This window comes from Paramisgurnus dabryanus, chromosome 11, assembly GCF_030506205.2.
Source record: "Paramisgurnus dabryanus chromosome 11, PD_genome_1.1, whole genome shotgun sequence".
Classification (NCBI taxonomy): Eukaryota; Metazoa; Chordata; class Actinopteri; order Cypriniformes; family Cobitidae; genus Paramisgurnus; species Paramisgurnus dabryanus.
In genome coordinates, this window is record NC_133347.1 from 10,410,385 (window position 1) to 10,426,355 (window position 15,971).

At 37.4% G+C, this 15,971-nt stretch overlaps 1 protein-coding gene across 5 annotated transcripts in view; it reads right to left on the reverse strand.

The window, feature by feature from the left end:
* Positions 1-1,376: 1,376 nt before the first annotated feature.
* Positions 1,377-15,971, reverse strand: part of prkcz (protein kinase C, zeta) — a 105,195-nt gene continuing 90,600 nt past the window's right edge. For all 5 annotated transcript variants that reach the window (XM_065246669.2, XM_065246673.2, XM_065246672.2 and 2 more), the window contains 2 exons: positions 11,720-11,835; positions 1,377-2,926 (listed from right to left, as the gene is read on the reverse strand). In XM_065246669.2, coding sequence (XP_065102741.1) covers positions 2,839-2,926; positions 11,720-11,835 — 204 coding nt within the window. In that variant the 3' untranslated portion in view covers positions 1,377-2,838. The remainder of the gene's footprint in view (positions 2,927-11,719; positions 11,836-15,971) is intronic.

The window sequence follows — 15,971 nt, forward strand, 5'->3', positions numbered from 1 at the left end:
CACTTGACGTTCTCACCATGAACAGTTGTCAGCATCCATGTCATTCATATAGTGTCTATAGAAATCTTGTGCCTTTTTTACCATCATTTCATTAAAGGTGAAAACAAAGTAGGGTGAATCTAACATTGCTCTCTGGATAAGTTATCTGTAAAGTATGTCAGGCTGTTATCTTCAGTGATTTGTTCTTAGCCCCATCTTGCTAATTTCACTACTGTCTGACACAAAAAAAACGAATGAATCTAAAAACACAGCAGTTCCTCATGTCATATAACAAGTGCTTGGCTGTTTTTCTTTTTCAAAGGTACATGATATGTTTTAAAGGGATAGTTCACCCAAAAATGAAAATAATGTCATAATTGACTCACCCTCATGTCTTTCCAAACTCTTAAGACCTCCGTTCATCTTCGTAACACAGTTTAAGATGTTTTATATTTAGTCCGAGAGCTTGCTGACCCTTCATTGGAAATCTTTGTACGGTTTACTGTCCATGTCCAGAAAGGTAATAAAAACATCAACAAAGTAGTCCATGTGACATCAGTGGGTCAGTTAGAATGTTTTGAAGCATCGAAAATACATTTTGGTCTAAAAATAACAAAAATTACAAATTTATTCAGCATTGTCTTCTCTTCCGATTCTGTTGTAAACGGCGTGCACGAGACTAAAGTCACGTGACTGCAGTGACGCGGATGACGTGTTATCCTCAGACATGTTTGCGGAGTTTTTTTTTCAAACTTACAGCATACGTCTCCCTCAGACTGAAAACGAAGCTCGGGCGTACAAAAAAAACAGCTGGGGCGCACCAGATAACACGTCAGCCGCATCATACGTCATCCGCATCACTGCAGTCACGTGACTTTAGTCTCATGCACGCAATTCACAACAGAACCAGAAGAGAAGACAATGCTGAATAAAGTCGTAATTTTTGGATCAAAATGTATTTTCGAACACATTCTAACTGACCCACTGATGTCACATGGACTACTTTCATGATGTTTTTATTACCTTTCTGGACATGGACAGTATACCATACGTAGATTTTCTATGAAGGGTCAACAAGCTCTCGGACTAAATATAAAACACCTTAAACTGTGTTACAAAGATAAACGGAGGTCTTACGAGTTTGGAAAGACACAAGGGTGAGTCATTAATGACATTATTTTCACTTTCCCTTTAAGTTACATATGAAAACCTTATCCAGTTGGCCTATAGATTACGCTTTTGTTTTGTATACCTTTCATTTCCCCTGCAGAAAAAGATGCTGTAGAAGTCGATGGCTGTGTTCAGAATAGCATGCTAACATACTACTTTGACTTAGTATGCATGTACTGAATACTTTTCTTGATGCACCATAAATACAGCCAACATTTCTAGCATTCAACTCCTTAAAACGTTTATACACAAAATGTAAAATAACCATAACTTCCACGATGATGACTGCACACTTGGTCATTGTACTGTTTTAATCACTGAATTATGAAATAATGGCTATTTTACTTCAAATAGTAGCCAAAATCCAGTGTAAGTAGTAAGTTATTTATCTAATCTAAGCACAGCCTTTGTAACCAAACTGAGGATTTTATTGTGCCTATAAAGAGAGTCCCACCATTTCCTAAGACCTGGTCATGTGAGATTGCGTTGCATCACCGCTGCACAATTTTACCACAACATAATGAATAAAACCAAAATTTTTTGTATTTCTTTCAACATCTCAACAGCACGGCCTCACATGAATAATCACTGACATGGTTACAAAAGCTTTAGAGTGATTTTGTGTGTGTTGATATAAATTAAACCACATTACTGTTAGTTTCTAGGCCTCTAATGATAATCATTTGGTCTGTCGGTGTTGACAGTGCCCCAGACCCAAGTGTGAAAGATGCGGAAACTTCGCTTACACATTTGGTTCAGTCTGTGTGACACACAAAGCTCATAGCTTTGGCTGAACTATTTAAATTATACTAATAAACTGGCCTAAGTACTGAACATCGGCATGGCTACCATTATATGTCTGCGTAAGACTGCGTGTGATTAATGGACTGACCTCCATGTCTTCTTAAATAATTTGGACAGCATTCAACACAATATTAAGTAAAATTCACACTGGTGGCCAACATCCCTATTGGATGCATTGGAAAATAAACTTTGATCTAAAGTGGAGTTGAAATTTGAAATCTTTTAGGCACTTCTTCACAAAACACATTTTGTTTCTCATTTACTCTGTGAAATCAATATTGGTGGTTAAAAGCATTGTTTTTGTAACCATCATGGTTGTGCCACTTTGCATCCTAGAAGGCATCGTAAATTTGGCTACCTACACTATAATACAAGGTTGAACATTTTTACCTTTTAAATATTGTACATTCTTGTTTTCACCTCATACAAGATTAAAGAAAAAGATGAACAGAACATAAAAGTGCATAATAAGTTAGAACCGTCATATTTAGGAAGGGTTCATGGGAAATGTAGTCTCTGATGGACGCAGGCACACGATGATGGAGCTTACTGAAGTCCCAGGCAACAGTGCGCACGCGCAAACACAAACATGGGCATCAAAAAGGATGCCGGGAAGCAGGAAGACACTCAACAGCTGAAATTTGGGGAACAGTTCAGAGTTTCTTTTCTGTGTAGTTTCTCTCTTATTCGTTCCTGCAGCGGAAACCTGAAATAACTTAAGAAGGGTCTTGAACTTGAAGCCTGTTATTTGTCTTTTTAACAGTTTAAAGGATCAATTGGCCATCCTTTTGTCTTCTTTGTGAAGACACACAGTCTGAAATAAACTCAGCTGTAGCAGTCCTACGGACCCGCAGGCAGAGACGGCTCTTTTGTGATGTTCTTCTCTCATACGGTTTCCTCGTTGGAGAGCAGCAGTGGATTAATGTACTCAAATCCTTCAAACTCTGACTGGTCTATTCTCTTTATCACATCCCTACGGAGAAAGAACAAACATTATTAATGTACACACAGAGTTAGAATTCAACCGCGTCCCATCTCCTGCACCGATGTGTCTCCGCCTCAGGTGAACCGTTCATCTGAACATACTGTACACAAACACTGAAATCACCAGTCGTGAATAACTGTTACGCAATATAAAAACTAAACTAAATATACCTGCAATTATATAGATGGTTTTATATGACGCACACTTGTTGTCGCATTTATGCATCTGGACAGAACTTAACTCATTCGTCGCCAGCCTTTTTTTAAAATGTTGCCATTTTAAAACGTACAATATATTAAATGAAAAAACAGACCCTCTGCTTTCAAATAAACAAAACAGATGTTTCATCCTATCTTCATTAGTTCTCTTTTTATCATTTCTCAAATATGGGTAGGTTTCTTCAAAAAGACAAAATATTGAGCAAAAAGCTGAAATATTTTTGTAAAGGATTTTTGATAGAGATCAGATTCAGAACGACGAGCAAAACATTCACGGAGTTTTCAATGTTGTTGAATTTGCTGATGCTTCAGTTTTTTATTAATTGGGTAATGCTGAGTTTAGACTGCATGATTTTCAAACTAGTCGAGTCACAGATCTTTTCACACTGTGTGACTATCTGGGGTATCGTTCAGTCGCTGCTGTTTCAGACTGCATGATGGATTGGCGACTGGGTTTAACACTGCATGATTTTAAAAAATAGGAAGAATCACGGCCAACTTTGTCCTGGTCCGCAAACTACGTCTCAACCAACCAAACGCACGCGAGAAAAGAGAGAATGTGAGGTCACGCATGCAAGACCAGAGTTGTCACGTGAGACTGGGATTATCATTAAAAATGGTAGCCTGCAATAAGCTTACCATACAAATTGCATGTGCGCTCATTTGCAGCTGAAAGAAGAAGAAATAAAGATTATGAAGGAGGAAATGGTTGGAGAGACTCCTCACCGAACTTTCAGCTGCCCTGTATGTTGCTCTCTCATTGGCTGTAGGTCATCTCCGATGTTATTTTCAGTCAAATCACAATTCACACGGCATGATTCTCTCAGATCACGTTTTTGATAATTCACACTGTGTGATTGCCTGGTACACGAGTGACATCGATTTGCCTGTTATTTTGGGCATTTGTCTGCGATTTCTCAAAACCTGTCTGCGAGTCAAAATCAGGACTTAAATCGTGCAGTCTGAATTCGGCATAAGACCATCACCTAAAGGATAATAGCGGAATGACAGATTACCGTAAAAACTCATCAGGGAAGCGTTATTGTCATGGAAATGTTTTGTCTTAATTGACGAGATAACTTGTCAATGGCGGGGAAAGAGTTAATGTCCGGTCTTTGTTTGTTTAATGGTCTGACTAGTCGCTACTCGCTAAACATGAACTCTGGAACAAATACATCGTCGTTTTTTTTGGTTTTCTAAAGATGAGAGGAGAAAGCCAATTTGTAGTTAACATTGTATACTTAATATAGTACACATTTGACACAGTAACGTTAGCTCAGTGTGGCTTTTGATACGCTTTAGCCATGATTTGAAATAATGTAATCTACTTCTTATTTATTTAGCTTGTTATCAGAAATAAACTACTTTTAAATGAATCTTTTGTTATTGATTATTTCCAGAGTTGACCGGAAGTTACGTTTGTTCCACGAAAGCCGTTTGTTTATGTTGTTAAAGGGATAGTTCGGCCAAAAATGATATTAAACCCATGATTTACTCACCCCCAAGCTGTCCGAGTTGCATATGTCCATCGTTTTTCAGACAAACACATTTTCGGATATTTTAGAAAATGTTTTAGATCTTTCAGTTGATTAAATGTAATGTTACGGGGTCCACGACCTTCAAGTCCAAACAAAGTGCGTCCATCCTTCACAAATTAAATCCAAACGGCTCCAGGATGATAAACAAAAGTCTTCTGAGGGTAATCAGCGTGGTGGTGTTGTAGAAATATCCATATTTAAAACTTTATAAACGAAAATAACTACCTTCCGGTAGCGCCACCATAGTCGCGTCCGCATTCAGGATGAGAGCTTACGCAGCCTACCAAGGCTACTCTGCTGCTGCTCTGTGCCCCCGCCCTCCGAATTTGTCATACATCACTAAGAAAAGTGCGTACATACGCTAATACTCTCTCCTGAATACAGAGGAGTCTAAGATGGCGGCGCTACCGGAAGGTATTTATTTTTGTTAATAAAGTTTTAAATATGGATATTTATACAACAACACCGCGCGGATTACCCTCAGAAGACCTTTGTTTATCATCCTGGAGCCGTTTGGATTTAATTTGAGAAGGATGGACGCACTTTTTTTGGACTTGAAGGTCGTGGACCCCGTAACATTACATTTAATCAAATGAAAGATCTAAAACATTTTCTAAAATATCCGAAAATGTGTTTGTCTGAAAAACGATGGACATATGCAACTCGGACAGCTTGGGGGTGAGTAAATCATGGGTTTGATATCATTTTTGGCCGAACTATCCCTTTAAACCGTCTATAATCACCCATAAGCAACTGAGATTTACCTACCCCCCATGTGGGTCAGATGGTCCCTTTCTTTGTCTATAATCATGCATTTTATATTTATGCAATAGTTCAAACTCTTGTGTTTGAAATATTGTGTTTCTACATTACACTAGCCTCTTAAACTGAATAAGTCATCAACTACAACAGGCGTACTTCTCTCACTGACCTTTGTGGTTTTACACTCCAATACTAACAGATTAATCAACAGATGACCTGAGGCGGCCAGTGAAATAAAAGCTGGTGTGTACATAAATGCAACACTACGCAGGCGGCCCAATAACAACAACAACAGCCTGTTCCCATCTGCAGCAAGAGGACGCTTAACCAAATAGGGGCCAGTTCTGAAATTCAGCGGCTTATTACTCCTCTTGGCTATTTTCGGCAACGGCAACGATCCTTTAAATGTTTACAAAGATGACTTGTTGCTTACTTTTCTTGCTATTGCTTACAGAACCTCAGGAATGCATTGATTTTCACTACTAAAAAACAAAGATGCTACAAAAGGTTTTTTATACAGAAGAAGTTAATTCATACCTTTTCATACTGAAATATAAAGGTCCTTCAGATGTTAAAGAACCATACGGGTGATTCTCGTGAAATTAGACTTATATGGTGTCATGAAACATTTTGATAAAAAAAGTAAATGCAATGGAAGAGTATCCAAATAAGAAGCATACAGTTACAAACATCTCTTCATGTATTATTTTGCACATCATGATTTCAAATGACATCATACAAAACAAGTTTTTTTTACATTTAAGGGGAAAATTTTCATTACCGCAACGTGTCCATGACACGGATTTGGGTTCTTTGACATGGAATATTTATAATTAAAAAATCTAAAAAATAAAAAGCTTCAGTGCATTATATACTATAAACATTTACAGTAAAGAAACATGTGGTATTTGATGATCATTGGTAAATGTAGAGACAATAATAAGGAATATAAATGTGTCCAAGACCAATTTTCTCATCCTCAGCAACAATTTTCAATCATTGTCTAAGCCTTCAAGGAACTAACATTAAAAAATGTAAAAAAAATTTGAAGGGACATAATTAACGGTGACACTCAAGATGGCTACCAGGTAAGCAGTTCTTATTTTTCTCTCCAGATAAAAGTGGAATTTTGTTTGTCATGGTATATATACAACTTTTTAGTTCTCATTACCGAAACATGAGTTTGTAAATGCATTTAATGTAATATCATGTTGCGGTAATGATAATTTTTGATAATGATAATCTAAAAAATGTAAATAATTCTATAGGAAATATGTTTTAAATCCTCTTAAAATAATGGTTATAGTAAGTTCAGACCTTAATCTTATATGTGCAAAAAAATTGGCTTAAAGGGCTTTTTAAAAAATCTGGATTTCGTGAGAATCGCCCTTCTATGACATCATGTAGCGCCTTGATTTTTAAGATTAGTGTGTTGTCAGTCTGTCGAGGATACATCATCCACCTCGTTCATTCTGTAATGCGAAAACAATTTAAAACCCGTTTATCACTTTCTGTCAAAAACGATCCACAGAGGACATTTTCCTCTTTCCATCAAGCTCTATAAGAAGTGATATCTCATCAGGTTTAATGCAGAATTCTGTTTGCCCTGTATTTGTTTGTATAATGTCCCCAGAGTCCCACTTGACTGTGCTTGTATGTGCACGTGGGGCCGAAATGCCTCCAGTGAGTGAGAAAGTAAAATAACACGAATGACACCTCAGAAACACAGACTCGTGTTTCAAAGGAAGTTTTGGGGGGAGACGTGTGGTGCCACAGAGGAAGTAACAGAGAGAGGGACATTTTGGGCGCTGACCAAAATAAACAAGTCTCTTTATTGGAAAAATCTGTGGCAGGAAAGAACAAGCAGATTCAGAATGTCTGAAAAAGGAAATAACCTCACAATGTGTAAGACCAGTGATGTTATTTACATATTTTTAAGACTATACTACTTATAGTCAGACATTGTGCATAATTGGAATCCACTGGGAATCCAACTTTCCTTTATAAGCTGTTTCTGTGAGCGTGTTAAAGGGAATCGTGTCTCTATCCACGTCGGATTCCAGTTCTTTCTTTTCCGATGCGCTGTGAGCCGCATCCCATGCACTTTCCTTTAATCCAAAAGACTAAATCTCTTACAAGGAAGGATTTCACCCCATCCCCCTCTTTATTCGTCTGCCAGATTCGTCAAACAAAAAAGGCTTCCATCACTTCCTCCCCCCGAGCCCTCTTCCTCTATCGCGTGGGACGTCAGGCTGTTCCAGAGCCCGATCTGCTTTTGAAGTGTCTGGCTTCTTCATTCCTTTGAAGCCTGGTTGGGAAACCTCTTATTGAACTAAGAACCCGCCGTGGCTCTATAGATTACTGTCTTGTAATCTATAGTGTCGTCTCTGTCAATCGGTCTGTAGACAGGAATGATTGTGTACGCAACTGCTAGTTCTCGCTTTGAAACGATGGTTTTTTTAAAGAGAAGAAGTTTTACTTGAGGCTCACACTGGTCTTCTGAAACATGCTGGGAGAGGATATCAGCTCGCCTGTTTAGATTGGAAAATCTCTCTTTCCCTCACATTCACTTGAGTATTTAAACAGGAAACATCTTAAAGAAACGTCCCAGATGTATATGACTTTCTTTCTTCAGTTGAGTAACTTTATATTAAAGTACCATCAAGTTATCTTCTTATACGGTGATCAACATGGCTCCAGAAAAACATACTTCAGATAACGTTGAATCTAATTGGGTCTCGTGTGTCTCATGAGTAGTTGTCAGAAAAATGGTCTCATTGGGGCAGTACTTTTTAACCATTGTCCATTGTTCAAATTCAATACCCTTTCGTGTTGTCGGTGGCCAAAAAGGGCACTAAATTAAAGGGCTGTACAAATGTATCAGATTAATATATTTTAATGGTGCCACAAGGTGATAAACAGTAAAAATGACAAATTTTACCTCTTTGCAAAACGAAAAACCACAAAAAATCAAGAATGCATGATAATAAGGTATCATGGCTCTGCAATCAAAAAGAATTGTTATAATGGAAGTCAATGGGGCAAAAATGGCCACAAACAATAAAGGCAAAACAATAAAAATAAAAAATGCATTAAAGCCAATGTTTTAAATAATCTTTCACATGCCCAAGACCTGTGAAAAAGGCAAAAACAAATCCAGTCCACAATCACTTTTTATATTGAAAATCGGTCATTTTGTGTTTTGTTTTTTAGTGCTGGGCAAAGATTAATCGCAAACAAAATAAAAGTGATTTTTTTTGCATAATATATGTGTCTGTACTGTGTGTAGTTCACTGTAAAAAAAATCTGTAGAAATTACAATGTTATTGCAGCTGGGTTGCCGGTAATTTACCGTAGATTTACATTTATGTTATTTACTAGCAATAGTTGGCTCAAAGTTAAATAAATTTTAAATATTAAAAAGTCTTTATCATTACAGAATAAAACTATACAATAACTGCCTCATGCAAAGCATTCTGGGAACCAGAAATCATCATCAACCTTTTTCTGTTTTTTGCTTCAGATTTTGTTTCCCAGAATGTTTTGCTTGATGCTGTTTTTTCAGTTTTACTCTGTAAAGACAAAGACTTGTAAATGTTTAATTTTCATTTAACTTTGAACAAAATGTTGCCAGTAAAAAACATAAATTTAAATCTACGGTAAGTTACCGGCAACCCAGCTGCAATTTCTACGGAATTTTTTTACAGTGTTATTATTTCTATATAACCACACACATACATATATTCATTTCAGAATTTTTTTTATATATATATATATATATATATATATATAATTTTTTTAAAATGTATATATAATATAGAAAATATAAAAATATAAATATATATATATAGACGGTTTCAGCAGTAACAACATAAACAAGCGGCTGTCGTGGTCCGCACGTAACTTCCGGTAAACTCTGCTAACAATATTTTTTTAATATTCTTTTTTTAAAATGTCTTTTTTCCTCCTTTTTTGTGTGTATTGTTTGTAAATAAGTATGTTTGTATGTTTTTTTGTTATGGACCTATGGGTCTGGAATAAAGAATAATAAAAAAATAAAATAAAAATATATAACAAGAAAGTACTTTAAACGTAGTTTATTTATATATCAAGCAAAAAAACAACACATAGATTACCTAGGAAACCAAAACATTTGTTATTTTCAACGAGGCATTTGTTCAACAGATCAGTTTAGCAACTAGTTAGACCATTAAAAAACGAAACCGGAAGTAAAGTTCAGATTCAGACGTGTATCGCGTCAGCTCACGTGTGTCCAATGAAACCGTCTATACACATTTAAATGTTTCTTAAATGCATACATGAATGTGTGTGTATTCATATATACATAATAATTACACACATCACACACTTATATATTATGCCAAAAATCACTTTTACTTTGTATGCGATTAATCACAATGAATCTTTGCCTAGCACTATTTTTTTCCCAAATCAGTGACACCACTAATAAACTTGACAATTAAAGAGTTAAAATCATTGGATTTTTGTAAACATTTGGTAGTTTTGAGGTCAATTAACAAATTTCTGCAAAAAATTTGAAAAAATATTCATCTGATAAACTTTTACAGCAGTTTAATTTAGTGTGCTTTTGGCCACTAAAAACACGAAAGCTAGTAAATTTGCCCACGGTATGATGTTGAGTTGTTAAAAAATTTCAAAGCATTTTCTTAAAATATGTGTAAATATAAAATTTGTCACCAAAAAGGCCTATTCTGTAGCATTTAGGTACAGATTTGTATACATTTGGTACCAATTTGAGGTATTAATATGTACTCTTTAGGTGCAAAGGTGTACTTTTTCAAATAGTAATTTCCCTGTGACAGCTAGGGATAATTTTTGGATTTTTTTTACAGTGTACACATGGACGCATATAAGAAACCATGAGTTTTTTGTGAACTATTTCTGATGTGTGGCTGTCTGCATAAATCAAGTCAGAAAAACAAATTTAACCAGATACAAAAGTCATTGTAAATCCAGAAGTTCCTCTCCAGAGAAAAACACGTCTACCATACAATACACCTCAAAGATTGGTCCTCCTGCAGAATGACTGGAATGTTTGAAGACTCTCTTCAGAGAAGAGAAACGGGGCGAAAGTGCCCAAACTGCATTCAGGCATGCCACCCTGTGTCACCCTCCAACCTCTAATCCATGTCCTCATACTTCCATTAGCTATCAAATGAATGAGCATTTTCGGCACCGGGTTGACTTGCCTTTCTCTCATTTTTAGCGCTCGTTTTAATCACCTTCCCACTGTTCAAAAGCACAGAGTTTATGAATGAGTGACCGAAGAAAAGACTTCAAACGCCTAAAAAGCCCCCCATAATTCACTTCACACTGATTAAAGCCAGTTTCCATCAATCTGTGGTTTTCAATCAGGTTTAAGGACCGGCCTTTGTGTTTCCTTTCAATGCGGCCCATTTCAGCACACCTCATACTGTAAAGCAATCAGAAACTCCGGAGGGGACGTTTCCATATGACATCATCACCTCTTGACGATGGCCTCCAGATGGATAAACCATTTCGCTTCATCTTCCTCTCGCTCCTAAAGGGGAATCTTAGACATAAACCTCACCACCCCGCTCGAGTTGAGTGGAAACCCCCTTTATTAAATGCGAGCGTAGGGATGTAACTTTGATGTCGTTAAATTATTACATAACCGCTCATAATAAGATGGATTCCGCTGAAGTGACCACTGACTTCAATTTCCATTCAGACATTTGGAAGATGTTACACTCTGTACGGAGAGGCTGGTTCATTTTTCAAATCTGGGAACCGGTTGTGTCACATTTAGGGTTTGCCAATTGAAGAGGCTTTTGGAAAATAGGTGAAGTTATTGCTATGTCACAAATTATGGATCTTTAGGAAAACATGTTTTATAAAAAATTAACACTGTAGGGTCCAAAAATCAGAGACTACTGTAAATCTGTTTTAAAATATATTTCATACCCTTCTAAAATGTAGGTACATACGTGTATACATTTGGTACCAATATGTAGCTTTGAGGTACTAATATGCACTCTTTGGTAGCAGTGTGTACTTCTGATATACTGATATGGTGCAGTACTTTAGGAACAAAGGGGGGAATCTTTAAAAAAAGGTACCACCCCAGGGATGGCTAGGAATTTTTTTTCAATAAATTTGTTACATTAATATAACCTTTTATTCGACTTGCTTTGATTTGCAAATAAAATCATTTAAAAGTAAAAATTGTATTAAAAATTGGACTGTATTTAAAAACTTACTCGTCATCTGGTGTTAGCTGCACGGGTTCATTGGTGAACTGTGTGTCGAAGTTGTCTAAACCGTAGTCGTCTGTGATCTGAGGTTTGAATGGTGGTGTCACCTGCTTTTGTTCCAGCTGCAAGAGAAACATGAGAAAATGATCAACTGGTACCACAATCCAGTCTAAATCCGCCTTTCCACTGTACACGACATTCGGACACAACTGTCGGAGTTCGCCCCCTAGTGGCATTCATAGTAAAAATGTTGTTTCATCGTAAATTCGTCCCAACATGGGAAAGAAGCTCGAGAGCCTTCAATCTATGAATATTTACTTTAGTGGAATAAATAAATGAATACAATAAACAGCTATGCATATATAACAAAGATCGACAATATTTTTGGAGAGAACATATTGATACAAGATTAAAAATAATGTGTAAATATTAAGTTAATAATTTATTACGTATTAGTAATAAACAGTTTTTAAAGGATTTATTTACTGACAAAGTTAAACAAAAAACTGACAACCGCCAGATGCCGAACAGAAAAATTCAGGAGATCACCTGTTCCCTATGTGTAGACAGATTTTAAAAGAAATCTTTACAGAGTATTTTATTCTTTTTCTTTTAATCTTGTATTTTAAATTGAGTAAACTAGTATTGACATTTCATCGTAACTAAATTACTTAAATACTTCAGTGTTTTTCTTATGACAAACGTCCTTGGATACCTGTAACAATGCTGAAAAGTCAATAAATCAAATAAAAAGGATTAATATTTTTTATTGTAATACACTGAAATACATCACTTCCGGTTGGCATATCGCATACGGTGTACTCTCACAAATAAAAAAATTTTACGGATCCAACACTCAAAACGGGTCCGAAAATTACACATCCGCAGATGGTCGGCACCATAGATATACAAAATAAAGGCTAGATGTCTTATGGCGAGTCTCTAATGTCATCACCAGCGGCCATCTTGTCACAGCCAAGCTTTTCGGCGTGCGCTGTGGTACCTGATGTAAGGTGAGAGATCTGCACGAACACAAACAATCTTATCTCACTGAAATCTTGACAGATTAACAAATGGTTTGGTTTCTTACAAACATTATTAACGTGGCTATAATTCTGCATACTTGAACATATTTCATGAACATTATTCATAAGTTGTCACGACACGGAGGTGAAGTGAGGACACAAATGCTGAGTTCGGAAAATAAATAACATTTAATTATAAAACTGGAAATAATAACACGAGGAGTAACGGGTAACAAAACACAGGAACATCCAAAACAGGGAACAGACATGGTTGCAATGACAATCTACCGGCGACAAGTGTGAAACAGACAACAGTATAAATACACAAAGACTAAACAAGGAACAGGTGAGATGAGTCTGTGAATAGTCCAGATGACGTAAGCGGAGACATACACAAAACATGACACGGACTAGCCGTGACATAAGTATGCAGTGTTATAAGACGTTTATAACAAACCAAGCAGTTTGAAAATCGGTAGAAAATTGAGCAAGTTATGGTGCATGCATGCGCCATTAAAACAATGTTACGAGTAAGCAAGATGGCCGCCAGGTGCGGATTTCGACCTTCATTGGCCAGCAGCGTGGACCAGACATCTAGCCTTTATTATGTATATCTATGGTCGGCACCTCACACAGCCCCGTTGCGACTCTCCACAGGGAATGAATGACTTCCGGTTAATCGGCCGTCGTTTGTTGTGTACAGTTTAAAGGCAGCTTAACATCACAAGATCAATGCTACTGATCACAAGCAATCACCTACTATTAATTCAGCTATGTGAGGTATAGCTCTCTATCGAAAAAAACAGACTGAGTTACTACACTGTCTACTATCAAATAAAGGCAAGAATGAGGATTTTTTTAATATCGTTCTCTCAAGGTCAGTAATGAATAATAATCATTCTTGCTGGATAAAAACACTTAAAAATGAAGTGAAGGGGGGCGAACGTCCTTGTGTGAGAGGCACTTCAGTCTCTAATAAAAATGAAGAATAAATGAAAATCAGAAGTAGAATTAAAAATAGTAGATTGAGGTTTTTCACTCATCAGAATGGACAGATTCGAGGGGCTTTGGGTCAGGTAAGGTTTGTTTTCATGTTTGACCGATTCACAGTTTCGAGGACATGAACCTGCCGTGTTCCACTCCACGCTGATCTGCATAAACTTGAACAGATGGCCGCTCGTCTCTACTTTCACTATATTCTCACTCTCTTTAAATGGTTAATTCATGACTCCGGTGTTGGTTTGTCCTAAAAAAACTACTAGATTTTATTTTCTAAATATGCCAGGGGGGGTTGCCTAAGCAAAACTCACCGGCATGATACAAGGACATTACCAGGGCGTTGCATTGCGCTTCCAAAGTCTCCACGAAATACTGATGTTTAAATTCGTCATCAGCTACGTTTGTGATGCACAAAACTGACATCTCAATTTCCTCTTATCTCTCTTTTTTCATCCCTTTCATCCCTTACTTTCTTAGATTTAAATCTCTCTCTCAGGAGCAACACGCTACTCCATTGCAAATGTACTGTACAGATCATAGTGCAATGGCGAGACTAAAGCAAAGAGAGACATAACAGAATTTCAAGACTGCACAAGGGAGATTAATTGGTACCCATCCGGCCCGTGTTCATGTTTTTTTCCCAAGGCCATTGACTCGAGAGAGTGGGGCGTGACGCAGTTGGCAGAACATGCAAACGCTGGTCTCTGTATGAGAAAACCAATTACACACGCACAACCGTCCAGATGCACAGAGACTCTTTACTTTAACGTGTGGGATGGGAATATTCCCACACATTTTTCTTTCTAGTTCTCACTTTCTGCCCCTCTCTCTCTCTCTCTGTCGGGGGCTGGAATCATTTTCGTCATCTCCTCTCCAAGCATAAAGTTTAATAAAATGATGTTAAACCTGCTAGGATAGATTGGCACTGCTTGCGGTGGGACACTACAGCCCCCTTTACAGCTTGCATTAACATCACAACCCAATAGCACATGAACACATTGAAAGCTGGGTGTAAATGCACCCGAGATGCAGTGCAGATCATTCAAACCACATTTGAAAGCAGTTAAAAACCGTATGATCATAATAACACAATTGGAGTTTAAATGCATTGTGTCAGTCAACCATTTTCAACATTGTTGGTCACTTGTGATTGGATTAACCGAGGCAAATCTGAACATCAATTGTAAACAGTGCCGGTGTTTATGAAGACACTAGAGGGATTTAAAGAGCACCTATTGTCTGATTCACGATTTTACATTTCCTTTGGTGTGTAAGGGTGTGTCAATACATGTTAACGATATGCAAAAGGTACAAACCCTAAAGAAAAAATGATGACGCGAGTTATTGTCTCCAACGTAAATCTAATTTCTTTGACTACAACAAACACACGGATTGTAGGCAACAGTTTACCTCCTGGGATTGTTGATGTAGTAAAGACCAACATTATCATAATTCCTCCCACTTTGGACTCATAGCCTGTAAGATAACGCCCGTCAGCATTGCATTGTGCGTGAATCTATCAAACATGGTAAGGAGCGCCACATTTCCACCTGACGTAAGAGGTATTCAGGCCAATCACAACGTACAGATTAGCTGGCCAATCAGGGACACGCCGCTTTTCAAATTGATGAGTTTTGTACACAAATCAGTGCATTTTAGGAAGACAGTGAAATCTGGAGCTATAAAAATGTACAGTATGTGGAAAATAATGTGTTTTTTAACCATAAACCACGCAAACACATTGTATTATACCAAATACACAAAATAACGTTGTTTTAAGCAATGAAATAGGTGCACTTTAAAGGCGTTCTAAGCAAATCTGTGTGACATCACTGCTTGTTGACGTTCGAAGTGTTGTCAAACATAACGGAGCGTAGCTAATTCCTCCCCCTCCCTTCTGTGCTTTCTGAACGAGTCATGAACGCGCCCAACCCCCACTCCCAAATCCTTCTTGTCATTTATTGGCTGGAACACTTTGTTATGTTTCGTGGTGGTAGGTTTGACCACTTTGTTTTTGGTGCAGATTGTGGAGCCTGCACTGTCTACAGAGAGCGTGTTTTTTACAGTGGGTTCAGGGGACAGGCAGCTAGCAGATAGTGAGTTTCGCTTAGAGCACCTTTAACTCTTTCCCCCCTATTGACGAGATATCTCGTCAATTAAGAGAAAACGCTTCCCCGCCAATGACGAGATTTTCTGTCTTTCCGCAATACCGCTATTATCCACCAGGTGGCGCC